At 47.0% G+C, this 22,994-nt stretch overlaps 1 protein-coding gene across 1 annotated transcript in view; it reads left to right on the forward strand.

Moving 5' to 3' along the window:
- LOC310779223 (ADAMTS-like protein 1) overlaps positions 1–22,994 on the forward strand; it is a gene marked incomplete at its 5' end in the record, with an annotated part of 146,440 nt that overhangs the window by 48,237 nt on the left and 75,209 nt on the right. Inside the window, one exon of the mRNA XM_083639729.1 lies at positions 9,404–9,526. Coding sequence (XP_083495855.1) covers positions 9,404–9,526 — 123 coding nt within the window. The remainder of the gene's footprint in view (positions 1–9,403; positions 9,527–22,994) is intronic.

Here is a 22,994-nt window from a genome sequence, read left to right on the forward strand (position 1 = left end):
GAACCCTGGTGATGTTGCAGCTTGGACGCAGCCACGATCGGACACAATGCGGACGCAACACCAGCATGAATCATTCCTTCGATGGCTGTTGGCTGACGCCTGATGGCTGCAGTGGAGCAGGGCCGTTACATTGACCGTATTAGAGCAGGATGCATTCAGCTGACGGTTATAAAGTGTCCATCATGTCTTTGCAGATTGCTCCCTGTCTGACGAGGAACAGCACACCTAAATGAAGATAAGAGAGAAAAACAACAACGGTCAGATCTAATGTTGGGACACAACCATTAAGTTTGTGCTTCTGTCCATATTTGGATCTGATACCTTCCATAGCCCAGCCCACAGGCATGATCAATGTCACAGTATATGGCAGGCACATGGCTTGCCAGGAGTTATTGTGGATTGTAAACTGGAGGGTTTATTACATACAGTACGTCACTCAGTCACCCTTGCTTGCGTCTTAGCATTGCCTGTTTGCGTCTGCAAGAGCCGTCAACGTTGATAATTGTGGCCCTGTATAATGTTATGGCTCTCCTCTTATGGTCAAAACATCGTCCCCTTACAACATTTGCGTCATCTGCAGCAACGCCTCGTCAGCTTTTTTGCCCTGAAGTCTTATTGCAAATGCTTATTGCTTAATCTATTGAAAGCCTTTTTTAACCCTTTGTTGTAGTGCCTTACTGAAAGAACTGCTGTATTATACTGTAAGTCTTTAGGAATTTTAAGTTTCACAATATGAGTGTTAATGTTAGTGATGGGCAAAGAAGCACCGCTCTCCAAATACACAGCAAGTTAATTAAACATTTAATTTATTCAACAAACATTGAAGTGCATAATATACATGGGAATTATTAGCTCGATCATATAATTGTATATCATAGCAATACAGTACAACAATATATCAGGTACCTAAAAATTTGTTCTGTAATAGAATAACGATGAAAAACCAGAACCAATGTGAACTGTGCAAAGCCTCTTACCCATTTGATCTTGAAGACTAATCTTGAATATCTTCAAGGTAAATATGTTCTCCATGCATGGTAAGTGCCCCCAACGTCCAGGACCAGTTCATTGAGTCTTTGACTCTTTGCACGTTTGCATCCCGGCTGTGCAGCCTGCTCACAAGCGCCATGTCCGGGGGGAACCAGTCTTTTGAGTTCCTCTTCATGAAACGTTGTTTTCGTTCATCTCCTTGTTCTTCACTCCAACGGTATTGGACAAAAAGGAAGCAGTGTTGCTCAGGTGAAGCATTTGATTCCACTTCCATGGCTCTCAGCAGGTGTGGGAGAAGTCCTTACATCAGACATCAGTATGTGCTCTTGCTCGTCTCTGTTGTTAGCACTACTGTGTGCCATGCAATGTCCAGAGCAGAGAGAGAAGTCTGTCTCGCTGCAAGTCAAATGCTCTGCGGTCAAAGTCTTGTTTTATGGAGGATATTGACGCCATCAAGTTGTGCTGTTTTTTTTTCTATCTCAAGTTCACAATAAGTTCAAGCAGGTCACAGTATATTGTCTTTTCCCATCAAAGGCGGTGAATAATCTTGACATCCACCCCTAATAGGCGATAAACGAAAAGACACGATGCACCACTTCAAACGCAGATCATTTTTCTTTACTCTTAATAACTTCTATTAAATTGCAGCAATATACAATCATTTGTGTCTACCATCCATGCATCCTCCCCCAGTGGCATTTAAACCAGTGATAGCTAAATAGGTAAAGATAACATTAACGTTCAGACATGGGCATAGATGCAGCATGCAGCGGTAGATTCCCTCCCTACCAACACAAGGGTCGCAGGTTCGAGCCCCCGTGTTACACTACGGCTTGGTCGGGCGTCCATACAGGCACAATTGGCCATGTCTGTGGGTGGGAAGCTGGATTAAGGTTATGTGTCACAGGGTGGGAATTTCGTCATTTTACGGGCAAGGCCATCTGGCCTTCGGCGTCACAATTTTTGTAGGGTACAAGACCACATGCCAGGGCACAAAGGCAACATGCTCTATTGACATCGTGAAGAGCAATTTTTCTCAAATGTGTGTTAAAATGAGCCAATTACACATCCTTTACATAGGGCAGGCTACATTAAACTGAGACCACTGATGCTTTTAAAGCAACTGACAGTAGCAGGCTGGTAGCAGGGCACTGCCAAGGTGGCCTCAGGGATCTCAGGGCATCACGGCCAGAGGGAGAGGGGTGGCCTCCGTGTACTTCCCACCCTGATGTGTCCTGGTCGCTGCACTAGTGCCTCCTCTGGTCGGTCGTGGTGCCTGTTCGGGGGTGAGGGGAACTGGGGGGGGGGGGGGGGGGGTAGTGTGATCCTGCCCACTCGTTGGCTACGTCCTGCCGGTGAAACATCTCACTGTCAGAATCAGAATCAGATATCATTTATTCACCATTATGTTATGTAACATATAGGAACTTGTTTTGGCATTAAAGTGCATTACTCTTTTTTCACATAAAAGGGACAAGTGCAAAACAAGACAGATACAGTGGAACAACAGGACAAAGAAAGTGCAATTTCTGGTGATCAGACAGGTATGGCCAGTGCAAGCTTGGATTAGAGTTCAGGACCGAGGCAGCTCCGCTTAGGGCGGCGGGGGGGAGCAGGGGGATACCTGACTGATTTACGAGACGTGCTGCTGCTGAGGGGAAAAGCTGAGTCTGTGGCAGTTTTTCAGAGTCACTGGCAGGCGAAGCCGCCTACCGTGGGGAAGCATGGTGAAGAGGTCGTGGCCCGGGTGGGATGGGTCAGCCATGATCTTTCTGGCCCTCCTCAAGGCCCTGGTGTCGTGTAGGGACTCGAGGGAGGGGAGGGGGCAGGCAGCCGCTCACCTTCTCCGCCGATCGTATCACCCGCTGCAGCTTGGTCTCGTCCTTGACCGTAGCCGCAGGGAACCAGGTGATGATGGAGAAGGTGAGGATGGACTCACTCAAGGATGGAGGTGTAAAACTGAGGTCAGGTGAAAAGAAGCAGCTGGCGACTGCACATGTATCAGAGGAAAATGTGTGCAGTGGCGCTTTGAGTGGCGCAGCCTCACCCGTCGGCGCCCGCGTCAAGATGGGACAATAACTCAGCGGCCTCCAGAGGCCTGACCTCGTGAAACCTGCCCTTTGGCTCGTGTCGTATCCTTGACACGAGGATCCTTGAGTCAGCAAGGCCGGTCCTAAACAGGGCCGGTGCCGTGCCTGCCAGTCACCAGTCAAGTCCAATGCGCTTTCGACACCTTAAATGGCCACGTCGAAGAGGTGCCATGCATCGTTAGAGGTGCCATGCATCGTTAGAGGTGCCATGCATCATTAGAGAGGTGCCACGCATCATTATGAGACATGCAAAAACATGACGGCAACAGAGCATATAAGCAGCGGCATGCGATGATGACACCGCCAGGAAAAAGGTTTCATTCATCAAAGATAGTAAAACAAGAAAAGGGTTATTTTCAGGACGTGCGCTCTCCAGAAGGAGAAGTGGTGGGAGTTGGAAGAGGGCAGCGATGGAGACAAGTTGAGCTCCTCACCCCCTCTTCTTCCCCTCGTGCTCGCAGCAGCAGAGGTCTGCACACTCGGGAGGAGGAGATCAGTAAATCAAGTTGAGAGAAATCTGGCGTTGAGGACCGGGGAGAAGGTGCGTCTTCAAAGGCTCCCGGAGGAGGAACGCTGAATATAAGATAACTAAATAATCCATCAGGAATCAGAGAATGTGTTGAAAGTGGTGTTTCATTTTTAAGTTATTTTCTTCCCAGAGAGCTTAGTCATGGGCTGTTGCGCTACAGGTATCCCGTGGGTGAACGCCTCAAGTGAAAATTGTCGTCCCCCCCACCTTCCTCCTTTACACCAAAGGGTGTAATGTTGCCTTAGGCAAGCCAAGACTCTGTCACGGCCCTTATGACTTTTACCTTTATCAGCGCTGAGATCCTGCAGTAGCCTAGGGCTTTGCTCTATAATGAGCAAATATTGAGTCAGGCGCTTCAGAATCCCGTGTTTCCTTCACGGTGGAGTCGGAAAAATCCTGTGATAGATCGAGGCGTGGGGGCCAGGCCAGGCAGCGATGGAGATGGCCAAAGTCCTCGGATGATGAGAAAAGGCCACCCTTTTTCCCCCCAGATTATGAAGAGGGGAATCGGGAGGGAGAGAAGGGAGAAGAACGCCGCAATGTTTCCTCATCCGAAATGTGTTAAGTGAAAGTCCCCATAAATCCCCTTGAAAGTGGATTAGCAAAAATATCTTTCCCTCTTCGGTTTCCTTCAGCCAGGAGCCAGGCTCCAAGAAGGCCGTCCCTATCTAAACATTGGACGGATCTTATGAATCAAAGGCAAGCGTAACACAAGTCTGCGTTTTGGCCTTCCGCACCGCGCTACAAGTCACTCACTTTTCACAGTTTCCACCCAAACAGTGGAAGCTGGCACCCGCGTTCCAGGGCAGCCCAATTATAATATCAGGTTGGTGTTATTACTGTTGATTATGTGCTTTGAAGACCCCGCCTTGCCCCGCGAGTTCACTTCCTCTCTTCTTCCCCGGTCGGGAGTCGGGACTTGCACTTTGAAACCCGAGTCGCCTCGGAGGTGAATGAATCGGCGCGCCTGCTTCAGGTTCACCCCTTGGCCTTTGTCGCCTTCCCCCCGACACACGCTCACGACTAGACACTAGATTTAAGCCTCACACGGGACGTCTTTTGAGATGGGGATGGCCCTTGGCGTGGGTTCTATCAGTCATGGGCCACCTTCAAACTTTTGAGCCCCAGGGCCTTGTCCTATTCATTTCAAGTAACAAACTCAAACAGCGTCTGGGGGAAGGCATGTTCATGTTGGGCTTGCACAAAATCTAGCTTACTCATTAGCTCCAGAAGAGGTATGAATGGACCACTCACTGTCACCCCATAGACATCATACTAAAGGGCAGTTTAGAGTCCAGTGATTTATGGTCGTTGCGACCGACCATGATCACATTCCATCGTTGGCGATAACGACAAGTGTTTATACTTCCAGCGACGGGCGATATGCCAGTGTTGTGATGAACGTTGCCACCATCGTCAAGACTTCATCTGGATTCAACTTTGACCCCATCGTTGGCTCCGTTGTCATGACAACCACAATTTGTTTCTCTCCTACCGCAATTTCTGAAAGCCACTAGTTAGCTAGCTAGTTGAATTAACAATGGCAGAAGATCACATATTTGTCGAAAACGTAATAAACACAAGGACGCGGTTCCCGTGCCTTTGGGCTAACGACCGGGCAGATTATAAAGATGCTGTTAAAAAGGCAAATGCCTGGAAAGTGGACATTCTCAAGACAGACGGTACAGTAAGTAACATACAGCATAACCATACAGCATGTTAGCAAGCAGATAGACAGTTTTGTAATGTTGCAATCAAAACGGTAACGTGACTGACTTGACTGGCAGCTTCTCTGTCTGTCCGTCCGTGTTGGCATTAATCCATGTGAAAATATCACAACACATCACCTGCTCTGCGCCTCTGCGATGCGTTCTCCTATCGCCTGGGTGTTTATACTTTTTATGAGCGTCAGCGTACTCCAAAATCAGCATCGAGCGATTCTGGAAAGGTCGTCACGTTCAGCGATGCCCGTTGGGCTATGATAACTGGCTGGACTCTAAACTGCCCTTAAGGTTAACGCTGCCCACCTTTAGGTCCTCAAGTTCACTGGGCCCCAATTACAGGATGGTCTCTCTCAATGCTCCTCCCCCTCTTCCCTTACATGGTAGCGTAAGCCAGACCTTGGGACCTCTTTGGAGACAGAAGATATCCGGACCTGTGCCAGTTCTTAATGGTTCAGTCCAGTGGGGTGTGCAGGATGGTTGACGTCGGCACTGAACAAGCAGCTTGTTTTCTTAGGGAAGCCAGTTTGATAGATCCCCCTTTTAGGACTCCAGCAAAGAGAGCGTTTGGCTGTCATGCACCATTAGGCTTTAGTTCAGCTGGGTTCCAGGCTATCCCACGGCTCTGAGGAGGATGGATGCCGACTCTAAAAGGACAAGGAAATGCTTGTCAGATTTAGACCGGGCGCTTTGCTGTCCAGACACTAAACGTGTGTGAGAAAATAATTGGGGGGGACAAATCTCTTGAGAAAGAGACAATGGGCATGTTCATCTCTCTCACCCCGGCCTCCATGTCTGCATTTAGCGTTGAGCAAGGACATCTGGTCATTTAAGTGGTTTTCAGCACATCTTAGCTGACAGCAGAACCCGCCCCCCAAACCCCCTCCCTCCGGCCACCACACACACACACACACACACACACACACACACACACACACACACACACACACACACACACACACACACACACACACACACACACACACACACACACACACACACACACACATATACACACACACACACACACACACACACACACACACACACACACACTGCCAAAGCTTCTCTTTTAATTTAAGTATGTTTGGCCTATGTTTGCCTCTGCCCTTGGGTTGCGGTTGTGCAACATTTTAATTTTAAGCATCACTGGCAAAGCGGACATGCCCCAGTGCAATATTTGTAACGTCAACAGAGATTTCGCATTGTGTGAATCACACGCGCAATATTGCGCTGTGTTGCGGTGGAAGGAGATTTTCTCATTTCGGTTATTTGGTTTCCCGGCAAACATGCATTCGCTGATCAGGTGTTTGTGGATCAGATGTCTATAAACTATTGCGACAAGCTGAGAAAAACACACTATAATGATATCCCCAGTGACGTGTGCCTCATGCTCCCTTTGTGAGGTCTACCACTTTCCCATAGCCCTTTTAGACCACTAGAGAATGAGTGAAAACAAAGCCGGTCGATTGAAAGCTGAGTTTTTATTCTCATAGATTCCTAAATTCTTATTTGGTGTGGAGAGCCTAAAGCCTTTTCTTATAGCCACTTTGACTTTGCTAATAGATCAATCAGTCAAATTTAATCGATTCAGTTCATATTCATATAAACATATGAACAAACAAACACAAACAAACAAACAAAAATTTTATTTTGTGGCCTATAACAGCTGCTGTGGAAAGGGGCTCCCACCCAACCAAAACTGACTGAACATGACGGTGCTGGTCATCTGAGGAGGCTTTCAGCCACATTTCAGTGCGCTGTTGTTACAGATGCCCCCACAGCATAAGTGACTACCACTGAGCAGTGCTGAGTTGAGGCAATAAGCCATGATTTGATTCGTCACATTTAAGCGTCCCCTCCACGGCCCGTTCCCACAGTTGGCCGGTGTAAGTTTTGCTGCAGTTGCTTAGCAACACGTTCTTCTTTCCCGCTAAAATCTGCACCCCCCTCCACTCCCCTGAAGAGCCTCAAGTCCTCCAAGCCCACATCTCCTGCTCTGCTTCACTCTGACATCTGACTTGGCACCGGCGAGGGGAGGCAGACAGTTGACCCGGGTCATTACAGGGTGTTTATGACCCAGGGAGAGCAGCTGAGGGCCCCTGCTCCATGGGTCTGTGCGTGCTTGAGAATGAGGGCCCCGCTGTGTTGCTAATGGGCCCTATCCAAGATGCCACATACCCCCCCCGCTCCCCCATGAGCTGGGATACCACATCTTCTGATATCAGATGCCCCGTGTTGTGAATTCCACCAGAGCCTTACTACTGTAACCCATCGCCCCATCAGGAGGGACCTGCCTTACTACTGTAACCCATCGCCCCATCAGGAGGGACCTGCCTTACTACTGTAACCCATCACCCCATCAGGAGGGACCTGCCTTACTACTGTAACCCATCGTCCCATCAGGAGGGACCTGCCTTACTACTGTAACCCATCGCCCCATCAGGAGGGACCTAGCTGCCTTACTACTGTAACCCATCGCCCCATCAGGAGGGACCTGCCTTACTACTGTAACCCATCACCCCATCAGGAGGGACCTGTCTTACTACTGTAACCCATCACCCCATCAGGAGGGACCTGCCTTACTACTGTAACCCATCGTCCCATCAGGAGGGACCTGCCTTACTACTGTAACCCATCACCCCATCAGGAGGGACCTGCCTTACTACTGTAACCCATCACCCCATCAGGAGGGACCTGCCTTACTACTGTAACCCATCACCCCATCAGGAGGGACCTGCCTTACTACTGTAACCCATCGTCCCATCAGGAGGGACCTGCCTTACTACTGTAACCCATCACCCCATCAGGAGGGACCTGCCTTACTACTGTAACCCATCGTCCCATCAGGAGGGACCTGCCTTACTACTGTAACCCATCACCCCATCAGGAGGGACCTGCCTTACTACTGTAACCCATCGCCCCATCAGGAGGGACCTGCCTTACTACTGTAACCCATCACCCCATCAGGAGGGACCTGCCTTACTACTGTAACCCATCACCCCATCAGGAGGGACCTGCCTTACTACTGTAACCCATCACCCCATCAGGAGGGACCTGCCTTACTACTGTAACCCATCACCCCATCAGGAGGGACCTGCCTTACTACTGTAACCCATCACCCCATCAGGAGGGACCTGCCTTACTACTGTAACCCATCACCCCATCAGGAGGGACCTGCCTTACTACTGTAACCCATCACCCCATCAGGAGGGACCTGCCTTACTACTGTAACCCATCACCCCATCAGGAGGGACCTGCCTTACTACTGTAACCCATCGCCCCATCAGGAGGGACGTGCCTTACTACTGTAACCCAGAGCCGTGTATATAGAAGAGTCGCGAGATCTCCATTCACTCTAATGGACCAGTTTTTTACTCTCAAGAGTTCCAGGAAGTAAGGTTCCGGATTAAGCAGCACTGTCGAGTTGCAGCAAAATGGACAGTTTGTGTTGTACTTTGAACTTTTTTTTTTTTTTTTTAGAATCAAATTGTACATTTACTTTATTTTAGCATTCAAAAGTAGCACGAGACCCCTTCCTGGCTATTCATTGGATAATGAGTCGTGCATTTTTGTCCTCTGCTGATGCCACTCTCTCTCTAGAGGACACTACTGTAACCCATCGCCCCATCAGGAGGGACGTGAATTGGAGAACGAGAACCAAAAAAAAGCATAATGCTAAGTAAAGCATGGCAGTTTAACTGCAGACATTCCCACTGAGTGGTGGCATAAAGCGGGTTTATCCTGATTTCACAGCCTATAATGCACACATGGTGCCAGTGGAAACACCATGGCATGAATAACAGAGTAATGGGGCGTCTGGGTAGTCGATGCTCTGCCTACCAACACGAGGGTCGCAGGTTTGAGCCCCCGTGTTACGTCCATACTGTACTGTACCCACTGTCTGTGGGTGAAAGCCGGATTAAGGGTACTGTAGGTGTCCTGGTTGCTGCACTCCAACTATATTTAAAAAGAAAATACTATGTCTAGTCAGACCTACAGAGCACCTGTAGTCTGACTACATTGCACAACAGTGTTGAATAGTTGTTCAGGACTGGCTCTTTGTGCTCCAGGTTGGCGTGCAGGCCTACGATGGCGAGGCAGTGTTCATCCGAGAGTTCACCCTGATCCGGCGAGACCACCTCGCTGAAGACCATCTGCACGAAAGCCCTGCCAGCCAGAAACCAGAGGACCCGGTAAGCGCCTGTTTTAAAAACACGCTACTCATTGCTGACTAGCACAGTGGTGAATGATCTATCGAAAATAGAGAAGCTTTGATTTCATTTTATTTTTTCAAGGATTAACTTCATATTAACTTCTTTTTTTTCTATGTACCACACCAGAGGAGGGATAAAAAATCTGCCATAGTGCTCCTCAGTAAATGGACACAAATGAATAGTGACTGTGTGTGGGACACTGGGAGTGGAAGCTTAATCTGATTGTGGGCTGACCTAGCTTGATGTGAAACAGGGCAGCACATGTGAACTCACACATAGACTCACCACACACACAAGAACACACACTGCACATTCACCACACACACACACACACACACACACACAATAACACACACTGCACATTCTAGGGCGGGGTGGCCTTTTTCTCCTCTCCTTCACGTGATTCCTGCTCTGTCATCGACACTGATGATGAGCCAATCACTCACCCAGCTGTTGTATCTGATGGGAGAGGGAGAGCGTGCCGTCGCCATGGCAACCGAGACGTCCAACTCACCTCTCTCATCCCTCCGCCGTGATAGGATGGGCCCCAGTGCCGATTAGAGTGAGGAGTCTATTCGCATTGACGAAGTGTTTGGGCGGTGTTGCATTATGGGTAACACAAATGCTATCTTGGGATGAATGTTAATGGGGTCCTTGCATTTCTCTGTCTGCTGCAGGATTTTTTATAATCGAAGGACCTCTAAGTAAGCAGCCAAGATCAAGAGCAATCGTTCCTTGATGTTTAACATGTGTTTCGAGGAAAAGCGGGATCGTGGGCAATCATGACTGCATTTATTTATCCAGCTTAATTGTAATTCTTTCACGTTTTTCTTGACGTCTTTTGGTGTGTACATGTGCTTCCCCACGTAAATGAATTCCAGGGTCGGCTGACCCTCGACCTCCTGCTGCACACCTCTCACAAACGTCCCACGCTCGAGGGAACGACCCGTTTGCACTATGTAGAATATTCAACAGCCTCCTCCTCCCCGTTGGAAAAGGATCAAGTATAGTGCCATTTCAAAAGAAATGTCACTACATTTATAATGTCAGATCTGCTGGAACCCGCCGTTACACTTTAAAGTGAACCTTCACATGTGCAGAATGGCCTCACAGTCAGATCAGCGGCTGGCAGAGGGAGGCGCAGACGAACACACACTGGCCACAGTTGCTTTAAGAAGGAACTCTTTGTTGTCACTCAACATCAAAGACAGAAGCCTCATATAAAGTCTGCCACACCTAGTATTTTAAATATATTACCTATTTGCATTTGACAGCATTTTAGTATATGGCCTGTCTTTTCCCAGTGTACACGCTCTTTTGTGTCTCAAAGGCAAACTTAATGGGAAGGCTAGTCTAGAAGTCTAGAATTTAGATGCCACGGCACATACTTACAGCACTGTATTTAGAAACCACAAACAGCTATCTTTATGGCTTTTGGATTTCTCGTTGTAACCGAGCAGCAGCATAATTTATGATGCATTGACCTCAAGCAAATTTTTGAATTTGCATCAACTAGTTACTATGAGTGGTTTGCAAATCAAATATCACAGATATGGTATTTTTTATAGTGAGTCTGACCTGTTCAGACAGTTCAAGCCTCAGTTCTACTCTGTGGATTTCATTATAATGAATTTGGCTCCGTTGTTCTTGCCACAATCCCACAGGTGCAAAAGGTTCCGTAGTATTGATACGGTATTATAGATGTATTGATATGGTATTATAGATGGAATTTGCACCATACATACATTCATCATTATTGTAACTTGAGGCACGGCCATTCTTCTTAAACACTTGTCCTTATATAAGCATCCCACTGAATTTCAGCCTTGAAATATGTTTTAATAATTTTGACCTAGATCTATTTTAGTGATGTCTCCCATAGCCAGAAAAAAAACAGGAAGATTCTAATCTGTGATGCCATGAGAAAGTGACCCACTGTAAAGAATGCTTGCTTTATTTATTTATTTATTTATTTTACAACTGATAGCAGTTGCAGATTATTTGATCTTAAACTGGATGTAAAAGTTCAGCCAATGTCAATGGAGCATCCCCAGGTATGAGATGGTAGCGTACACCCTCCTTCATGTTTGCAAAATACTCCATTGGCTAGTCTTACATTTGAATGGTACATATTAAGATGATCTTTCGCTACGTGTGCGATTGACAAACCCACAAATGTTTCTTCAGACCAGGACCCCGCAGACTCCCGGGAGCCACACTTCTGACTCCCTCTCACCACTCGGTAGGTCTCCGTCTCTCTCTGTGGGCCTGGGCCTGTAGTCCTGTTCTATGTTGGATCTTGGTTCAATATTAAGCTTGATCCAAAGCCAAGACAAACGCGGCTTAATTAGCGAGCAGCCCAGGAGGTGATTTTCAAAGTATATTCCCCCTCTGTTGTTTAACTTCCATGAGTGTGTGGCAGTGACAGGGTCAGTTGGTGGGGAGTAAAAAGTGACCTCCCCACCACCCGTCCCCCGTCCCGCGAGAGGGTGCACAGTCAAATTGTTCTCTCCAAAGGAAAGTGTTTTTCCTGGCCAGGCTCCCTTTAGTGGAGTGGAGCTGTCTTGTATGGCTACGGCCTAATATACCTTTGTAAATTAACTTGTATTTATTATGCGATGCCAAGTACATACTATAGAACTTCAACGGTTGTCGGCGTTCATAAACAAACATTGAGTTAGTTTACTGGGTTGAGGAGGTTCTGTGCCAACGTTTTGCGTGGGGTCCGATGGCTGAGATGTGCCATGGCTTCTGAGCCTCTATGACATCACTGAATGAGTAAGACTGTGAGGATAAACTGAAATAACGTGTCATAAACCTAGCTATGACTATTTCCCCTTGATGGCTAACCTGTATAATAGGGGTGGGAATCACCAGATGTCCCCACGATACGATGATATCACGATGCTTAAGCCATGATACGATAGTTTTGCGATATTACGATATGCTAGTATTGCTATATTGTGATATATTGCGATTTATTTCCTTTTTTCTACTGCAAATTATCTCCCCAAAGGGAAAAACGTGGCCAACATCTGTTTTATCTAACGCAATAAAGTTTCCAGTCTGTTCTTCTTACTTCAATCATTTTTACCACAGCAATTTTCACACAGACAGACTGACCAACACTGTCATAAAACCTGTCATAAATGTTGCATACACTTGACAATTTATATGATAAAGTATTGCGATACTTAGCATCCGTGCGATACAATATGTTGCCACACAAGATATCGCGATACTATGCTGTATCGATTTCCCCCCCGCCCCTACAATGATGTTTGATGTGTTGGTTTGATGTGCAGCACTGTACAACCAACTAAAAAATATGTGAAACATGGGGTTTAAAATGCAGATGTGGTCTTTGTAATTTTGTTTTCTGTCTCATATTATTCACATGATGACTTGAAACCAGTTTGTAGTTGATCTAAAATTTCTCACTGAAGGGAGACGGCTAAACGTATCACTGTTCACGTTCACTCTAAGCATGGAAGATTTCTGCTTAAAGGGGAATTTGACACTCGATACAAACGGTAAGGGTTTCTATCCCAAAAGAAATACACAGGTGGCGCAGCTACTGTAGACCGTCAGCTGGGTCTCACAACCTCAGGGGAAAGAAGAAAAGAAAGAAGACAGAGAGTGAAACTGCCCTAAATTTGTAAACTTCAAAACATTGCTAGACAAAGAGACTGAGAGTGGAGATATGGGGGGCGGAGAGAGAGAGAGAGAGAGAGAGAGAGAGAGAGAGAGAGAGAGAGAGAGAGAGAGAGAGAGAGAGAGAGAGAGAGAGAGAGAGAGAGAGAGAGAGAGAGAGAGAGAGAGAGAGAGAGAGAGAGAGAGAGAGAGAGAGAGCTCGGATAAAACAACAGGAGGAGGAAGATAGAAAGGGGGGGATGGATGGCGCCAAGACGCACCACACGGTTTTCTCCTCAGCTAGCTACCGTCTAGACGGCAAATCTGATCATCCTGTCATCAGGCAACTTTAAAGCGGGTTACTGAAAGGTGATCCTTCATTTAACGTGTGTCGTGCGCGTGCGTGCGTGCTTGTGTGTACACGTGTGCTTTGCTTGGGATGATGTGTGTGTTTCTGTTTGTGTTTGCGTGGCGGTATAGAGTGTTAGAGTTGTCCACCAGTGTTGTTGACCTCACTAACTAATTGAATGCGAGTTATTCCAAGTATGCTTTTTGCTTACCACACTCTTGCCTGCTCTGTGTCTTCTTGCATATTGTAAATATTGTTCCCCTGGACCTACTGAAACATTATCGTCCTTGCTGCTAAACAAAAACTGCAATAGAAATTTTAACATTTATTTAACACGAAGGTACTTGGTTACTTTCCAAGAACTTACTTGGACTGTAATCACTCCTTTTATGTCTACAAATCAAACGCACCCAAGTAAAAATTAGAGCCCGACAGATACAGGATTTTTGAGGCCGATACCGATATTAGGGAGTAAAGAAATTCCGATATCGTTATATCGGCCGATATTCTTATATTATATATAAACATATTACACTTTTTTTTTTTGCAATGATATCTCAAACATCAAACAGTTGACAAAGATATGACTTGACATGACTTGAGATATGTAATGTAGGCAGGATATTTTACAGCTTGTCGATAACCTTTATTGTCCAAAATGACATCCATGCAATGAAACTGTAAACTTCACTGGGAATTTAATAATTATAAATAACTAGAAATACAAATTATGGTGGGGTCTCAACACAAATAGAACAAATATAAAATATAACTTGAGTTAAGGAAAAAGATCAAATATACACAACATGCTGTCTATAACTTAAAAAATAAAAAATATCAGCAATATCGGCCAACATATCTGCCGATACCGATATATCAGTTAAGCCCAATTTATGCTTTGTCTGCCGACACTTTTGAAACGGTCGCCGACAGAAATGAGGACTTGAGTCGACACTTTCAAGTGTCGGCGAGCAGTGTCTGCTACCTGGTGAAATGTCTAGTGTCGCTGACTACGTCATAGTATCGCGCAAGTCTGATTGGCTATATAGACGGCACGCGCTTGACTTCCTTGTTTTGGTTTTCGCTCGATTGAAATGAATGAACATGTCCCCGCTATTTTTATCAGCCTGTCCTTGATGTATGACTTCGTGAAAATCACAAAGAACATCCTGACAAATTCCCCAGAGAGAGAGGAGGTGAGTTGTGTGGTTGTGTGCTGTTTATATGCGGCTGCAGCCAAGTACGTTACATCTTGCCTCCGAGGTGGTTTCACTGTGCATTCCATTCCCTCTCTTGCCGTGGCTGTCTGCAGCACTATAGCGTTCGGGTGTCACGTGACCGCTGAACCAAGGCGAACGTTCACTGAAGTATAAATGCAACACCATGAGCGACACTTTCTTTTTCGTCTGCGACCATGTGCTGAGCGACACTTTCTAATAAGTATAAATTAAGCTTTATCGGCCAATATCTAGTAAAACTCTGAGTAAATACTAAAAGGTACAGTAGAGCAGCAGGGTACAGACTCATTAGAATACAACAGGTTGCTCAGTGATCCGCCTCGGCTCATGTGACACTCGGAGTTTGGACGGGCCGATTGCTATTCTGGGTTACATCATGTTGTGTTACGCGTACAAAGGAAGGGCAGAATATTATGGGTTGTGACAGGACCAGGTAAGTGGTGGGTAATGACGGTCATTAGTGTCCCACTCTGCGGTAATGACTGGAGACCTGGTGTGCGAGGACACTTCCACTTTGCCTGTCCAGACGCGTCTCGCGGGACGGCACTCGTGTCTTTTCCGTCAGTCTCTGTCGTTTCATGTTCTCACCTTTTCTCTCTCATCTTTCTGTGGGATGAGTGTGTCCCCTCCACCCCCGCCCCTCTCTCTCTCTCTCTCTCTCTGCCTCTCTCTCTTTCTCTCTGTCCTCTGCCTCTCTCACTTACACACATCCCAAGCAGTGTGGGCCCCACATGCTCAATTGCCCCTCAGGCAGCAAAAGTCGGCGGGGAAGGGAAAGGGGGGGGGTCAATGTTTTTAAAAGCCTCAGGGTGAGCAAGTGCACAGACGGCTCCACCGTTTGGCGAGGTGTCAGGGTTCAGAGTAATTGGGGCTTGGGCCACAGGGGCCCGGCGGGGGCCAGTAGGGGTGGCGAGCGGGGGGGAGGGGCAGCCAGTGGCCAAGGTGGCGGCGGCGGCCCGCAGAGAGAGGCCCGGCGCTCAGCTGTGCGCTGCCTCGGGGATCGGCTCTGCCAGCTGTGTTTTGCGTGGAGCGCCGGGTGGAAAGGGCAAACGATCTCGCACAATTAAACACTTCATTTGTCTTCGTTAAAGGGATGGGCATGTTAGTTCTGGCAGTCGGAGAGAATGTTTATGCCCAGGGTTTATTCTCCAGTCGTCCTGCGCCCCATGCTACAGTATGACACCATGTCAAGCTTAAGCTGGTGCTCCCAGCTTCCAGACGGGACTGTGGGATATCAGTTCCAAGTTATAGTAATGTCCTCCTGGATATTTATTGATTTGAATTGATCTACTGTACCTTTCCTGCACAGCTTCCAAAGAACTTCACGGAAAAACAAAGATTTATTTTGCGCACGATCTCACACCTATCCGAAAAAACAGTTTTGCAGACATTCGACATTCATTTAGTTGTACAGTTATTGAGAGTTGATTTGAGTTAAGTTGGTGCCAGCGATGTCATCAGAAGACTTGTAATTAATACAACCCAATGATTCAATGCCTTCCGATGACATCACTGGCATCAACTTAACTCGTATCAACTCTCAATAACTGTAAAACTAAATGAATGTCTGCAAAACTGTTTACGGTTTTTCCGATGTGTGAGATCATGTGCAAAATGAATCTGCATTGTTTTTCAGTGAAGTAGCCCTTTAAGTGTTAACTGTCCCATGAAGAAAGATGTGTGGGTTTAGGTTACTGAGCTAACTCTGCACTTGACCCTTGCTCACCTTAAGTGGGGTCCATCGTCCTGGTAACATAGGCTACCCACCTAGCCTGCTCCAGAGCAGGTTATGTCCACTGTCTCACCAATCAACTCTCTGGACAAATGGCTTCGCCACCAGGGTGGGAATTTTGTCATATTTTTAGGGGCAAGGCCATCTGGCCTTCTGCGTCGCAAATGTTCTTAGGGCACAAGGCCACATGCCAGGGCACAGAGGCCATTGCTCTGTTGACATCGTGAAGTGATTTTTCTGGTATGCATAGGGCAGGCTACATTAAACTGAGACCACTGATGCTTTTAAAGCAGCTGACAGTAGCAGGCTGGTAGCATGGCACTGCCAAGGTGGCCTTAAGGATCTCAGGGCATCACGGCCAGAGGGAGAGGCAACGGAGGCCATGGCCTTTGTGTAATCCCCACCCTGATCACCACTCCCATAAGATAAGATCACATAAGTGCTTCCGACAGCTGCAGTCACAAGTACATGAGTACATCAATAAAAACAAAGATAGCATTATATATATTTCCATGACCACAGCCTGGAGGAGCATGAGGCAATCTTTAAATGTGAATAGAAAATCTTTTCACAGCCTTAAGCCAGGTCAAGGTATTGACAGGGGTGCTCATATTTTTCAATATTGGTTAACTCATGTGTACATTACATACACACATTTTTCATTCACAGCAGACTTTGGCAGAAATATTTCTATCCATTTACCTCTCTACTTACTATCTATATTATTATTATTTTAATATACTGAATAAAAGGGAGCTAGGGCTCTGTTTGTTTGTCCCACTGATGACATCATCAGCGATGTCATAAATTCACTCACACACAATAAATTGTGACATCAGTGATGTCAGAGGCATTGTGACATCACACATGTCAAACACACACACACACACACAGTCCCAGTGATGATGTCATCAGGGATGTCATAAATTGTGACATCATCAGTGATGTCAGAGGCATTGTGACATCATCAATGATGTCATAAGAGGTTGTGATGTCATCAGTGATGTCATAAAAGCAGACACTGAAATCATTGCCATGTTTTTGTTTGCTCATATTTATTCATTACAATAGTTTGTTCTTCTTCAGAACATGCTGCTCTGGATCTGTCTGGATCATGTTAATTGGTTTAGTGATATAAACAGTGCTGCTCTTACTGTATGTGAACGCTCTCATAGCTGGATTGGAAAATCTGGGCTTGACAGAGGGAGTTGATAATCACCTTTGTGAGGCCAGTAGGCCATGATTGCCAATGTTTGCTTTTGTGTAGCCAGCTATCACAAAGATACTTTGACTGTGTTGAGCTTCCTACATGAGACAGGCCCCACGACGATGCTTTTACGCACTCTAAACTACGTGGATTGTACTGGGGAAAAAAAAGAAAAAGGAATGGACAGAAATGACTCCATTGGCGAGCAGTGAGACGGGAGACTGCAGTTTGGCCGGCCGACTGGTGTTTGGCACCCGCAGTGGCGTTTGGAGGCTTGGCCCCAGCGCTCTCGAAGAAAGTGCTGAGTGCTGGCGAATGTGGTGTAAAGCCACGTGGATCCCTCTGTCGCCCGCTGTGTTTGTTCCATCAACATGCGTGTTCAGTGCCGCCACGGCCCCCGCAGTGCCACGGCCTGCCTCTGCCCCCTCTTCATGTGGTCTCACACCAGCGCACTGCGGCTGCTGGAGCGCTGCCGCTGAGGTAAAAGCCCCAGGGGCCAGACCTCACCACAGCACCCGCATCACAACTGGCCTGTGTGTGTGTGTGTGTGTGTGTGTGTGTGTGTGTGTGTGTGTGTGTGTGTGTGTGCTCGAGCGAGTGAGTGAATGCAACTAGTACATGGTGTGCCTGTTGCTGGCTACCGTTCCCTTATGCAGAGATTTTTGCAACACATGTAATCCTGTATTTGCATGCTGATGTATTTATACAGTATATATTTGTGTACTGTATGGGAGTCCATGTGTTTATGATTTCTGCGCCCCTGCGTTCAGCACTATCACATGTCACCTCGCATCCAAAGCCATGTCTTTGATTAATGAGTAGAACCCCCCCTCCCCTCCAACCCCCCCCCCCCCCCCTCCCGCACGCCTTTGCTCTCCTCCCCCGTCCTCCTCATACCCGTCTCTCCTCACCTCCTGCTCGCTGCTCCTCCTCCTCCTCCTCCTCCCCTCCCTCCCTCCCTCCTCCTCCCCCTCAGCGTGTGCAGGCACGCACGCATTTCATGGGCATTACCGTAACTAAGCCATTGATTTCTAATTGTTTACATTTGTGGTTGCACTCCTTGTTGCAGCTGTAACCTACCCCCATGTGCATTCACACTCGCACACACTCTCGCACGCACACATGTACACGCACACGCACGCACGCACACACACACACACACACACACACACACACACACACACACACACGTACAATAGAGATGTGTTGATGCCAAAAAGATTCGTTAGGAATTTTTCACGTGGGGTTGCCAACTCAATGTTGTTTGGCGGTGGGTAGGCGTAGGGGTGGGGTGGGGTGTCCATTGTTTTTGCCATGCAATGCCCCCCAACATCAATCAGTTATCTCTCTCCCTCTCTCTCTCTCCCTCTCTCTCTCTGACACACAAAAATGTGCACTTCACTTCGTTCCTGACATATTTTGTTGCCAAATTGCCATATGCTGTCACCATTACGCAATACCAATGCACTAACAAATACCACGCCACTATGAGATGTATTTACTGTACTGTAGAATGGTTTATTGCCGTAAAAAGGGCTCCAGAACACAGGGATCTAACAAGGGCGGAGGAGGGTGGAGCAATGAATCGGCTGGAGATGAAGAGAGGAGTTAAGGGGGTCAAATCAGTTGGGGTCGATGGTTACTGTAGCTCGAGGGACCAGGGAATAGAGACTCTGGGTGGGGAGACATACGAGAGAGAGAGAGAGAGAGAAAAGCTCATGGTTAGGCGCGTTTTAAATCGGGTGGAGCAGGAAACTGAATGTGTGCTTGAGGCGTGGTCTTGTTCCTGAACTTTAGTTATAATAATAATAACTTTATGTCAAAAACTGTGTCCCTCTCTCACCATTACGCAATGCCAAATGCGTAAAGTGCATGTCCTGTTAACCATCATCACACATTGCCAACTGCTAAATACGCAACCGACAACCAAGAAAAACAACACAGTAAATATGTAAACAGCACGGCCCACGTCATGAGAATATGCTGCAAAGTCATCTTCCACCCCTGACGCACAACATAGGCCTATAGACTGTATGCCTACCCACAGACTGTATGCCTACCCACAGACTGTATGCCTACCCACAGACTGTATGCCTACCCGACCAACACAGTCTCACAGAAAATTGTAAAATAGCAACGTTTTGGACCAACGTTGCTATGTTACAATTTCGGCTCGAAAATTGTAAAATGGTAACGTTCTGAGATCTCAGGGTTAGGGTAGGGGGAGGGGTTAGAAACAGAAAATCTCCGTAAACCACGCCCACCCCCGCCAGTTATGTCTCATGTCACTTAAATCAACAGACATGCAATATTTATATAATAATAATAATTAATGTATTATTATATATATTAATATATTATTTAAATTATTATTATTATTACTATTATTTAATATTTATTACTTTACTGAAAGAGACTTAAAGCTACTCAAAGCTACTGGTCAGGAGCAGGTCAGGGGATAGACTCAACCTGTTGCTGTAACTCGGTCTCAGTAGAACAAGGAGCACAATCTTACTAAAGCATAGTAACTTTATTTCTGTTTTTTCTTTCTTTGTAGATTTGACACCGCTAGTGGCCTGTCTGCCCCGCCCATGCGCCGCCGCCACTGTACGTGTGGGAAGTCATAAAGCTTTTGCCACAAATATGGTTTGGGTCTGGTGAGAAGCCAGAAGTGACGGGTCAATCGGAGGCATTTCATTTCGCAGCAGTTTTCAAACGAGGAATATCGCCAATGAACAACAGCCACTCCAGCTAGTTCTGGATGGGAATCCCCCCCCCCCCCCCCCCAATATTTGGACATGGACCTTATTGTGCAAAAAAAAAACACTCTTCAATAGAGATGGCCCTTAAAAGAAAAATGCATTTAGAGTTATGCCTACCCCACACTACAGGATAATTTGCAAGATTATGGTCAAGATTCCCCCCTCCCGATTTTCTCGGGGGTGCTCCCGATTTGAAGCGCGTCGGGCAGATAATCTTCCCAAAAGATCCTGTAGTGTGTGGGGTTCAAAGATTCACAATCGGGAAGACTGCCTCTTCCCGATTGTGAATCGTGCATATCTAACATGTTAGATATTTACAACCCGACAGGCGATTGCATCTTGAGCAGAGAGCCAGTAGTAGCTGCGTTTCCATTACAGTTTTTCGCAAAATAATCTGGTCCGCCCGCAGCCCCGCACAGAAACAAATAACGAGGAAATTGTCCTCGAGGTGAAATACCCGTGCGTCTTTGAACGGGACGGAAAACTAATGCTATACTGCAAAGCATGTAGCCTACACGGAAAAGTGAGTCAAATCAGCAGACGCCCCCTCCTCCACAAGGCACCTGTGCAGACGGTTTTCGCCTGGCCGTGCACAGTAGGCCTACACCCCGAATGGACGCGGCTGTCCGCGCAAATATTAGTTAAACAAATCCTTTCAGTGCAAATGCATTATAAAAACAAAAAATAAAATTTGTTTAGAAAACGAAATGACACTACTACACCCGGTGCGCACACTGAATAGGCATTTTAAAAGTTAACGTCGAGCCCTGCTTCCAAGGTGAATCTTCTGCATAATCTTCTAGTGTGTGGGGTTGCGTTTGAACAGACGCGATTGTGTGTGTGTCCCAAGATTGAAATGTTAAAAAATCGGCTCTCTCTGTCCTGTAGTGTGTGGGGTCTCAAGATTTTTATAATCTTCAAGGATTTGAAAATCCTGTAGTGTGGGGTAGGCATTAGGCGTTTCTGACCTTTTGACCTTTAAGTAACTGGAGTCCTTGTAGGGTTTCAGCTTTGACTGGTCAGACCAACCTGAGTTAGTTTCACACATCCGACAGGAGTTGGTCACTGTGCAGAGCTAAGCTTCTGTGTGAGGTGTTGCTAGTGGGCACTTGGCTCAGCCTGTGGAGCCAACCTCCAGTGTAAGCAGCAGCGTTAGCCTGAGTACAGCGGTAATTACCTGCTGCTGATGGATCCGTACCACCCATGCGGAGCAGCCATGAGGTTAACCAGTGGGCAAGGTGCAACCCAAAACGCACCCCTCTCATTAGTGTGGCCCCTAATGGCCCTGTGTGTGTGTGTGTGTGTGGGGGGGGGGGGGGGGCTGCTGGACCCCGACAGGAAGAGTGGGCATGTAGTAACACACACAGACACATGTCCTAACCAAGGGGCGACCTCCGGTCCTGAAAAACGAAGCCAATGCCGAAGTGCCTTAAACCTGCGTTCTTTCTAATGGCCAGCAGGGGGTGAGTCAACTGGCTGCAAAAAGAAGTCTGATTGTATAGAAGTCAATAATGGGAAAATGACCCTCCTTCTCACTTGCTTTACGACCTCAGTTTAAACTCTTTCCTAATGAGCTTATATGGTCTGAATCGCTAGTTTCAAGTGTTTTTTGTAAATTATGGTCACATTTAGAGTAAAATAGATGATAAAGCAGACTATGTGATTGGCCGTGCAGTGATCGCGCAGCTTGCCGTAAACGGACCAATAGCAGGCGACGCTACAGCTCTGTGGGAAACCCCTGGTCTCACGCTGGCTGCTTCTGGCTCCAAATAACTAAGATGGCGACGGTCAAAATGCTAAACTCCAGGCTTCAAAACAGGACCGTACAAACTAATGGTGACGTCACAGTGGCTACGGTCTATGGTCCTAACCCAGCTTTGCCATCAGGAAGGTCTTGTCCTGCTCTCTTCAGTACTGGCTTGCCGTATGCTGAGCAGCTGGGTGGCCTAGTGGTGGATAAAGGGGCTGCAATCAAAAGGTCACAGGTTTGATCTCCGGAATAGTGAGTGTGTCCATCAACAGGTCAAACGTTGTGTCTTAACCTCTAGCAGTTCACTCAGCTGTACGTTGTTGTGGATGAGAGCAGCCGCCAAATGTCCAAAATGTGATTTACAATATGTCCTTCTGTGTGGCATAATCCAGTGGAGCTTGTCTGTCTGTGATTTGTGAGAATTTATAGTTGCTGAGGCTGGAGTTCTCTAGGTTTGATGGAATTACAGCATCTTGGAAGAAGGCTTTGGTCTCCAGAGTAAGAGCCTGGTGGTCTGCCTCTTGGTGCAGGCTGAGAACCTATCACTGAAACTGGTGTAACGACGGGGAGCGTAACACAAGCAAATTAGGAACATGAGTGTATGTGTGTGAGAATGTCCCAGTGGTACAGCTGGGCCGCAAACACACACACACACACACACACACACACACACACACACACACACACACACACACACACACACGCACACATGCAAACGCACACACACTCTTGTACACACACACTCTTCGCTCTCCGGGAGCCCTCAGAGAGAGAAC

Source organism: Poromitra crassiceps, assembly GCF_964638095.1.
Source record: "Poromitra crassiceps genome assembly, chromosome: 7".
Lineage (NCBI taxonomy): Eukaryota > Metazoa > Chordata > Actinopteri > Beryciformes > Melamphaidae > Poromitra > Poromitra crassiceps.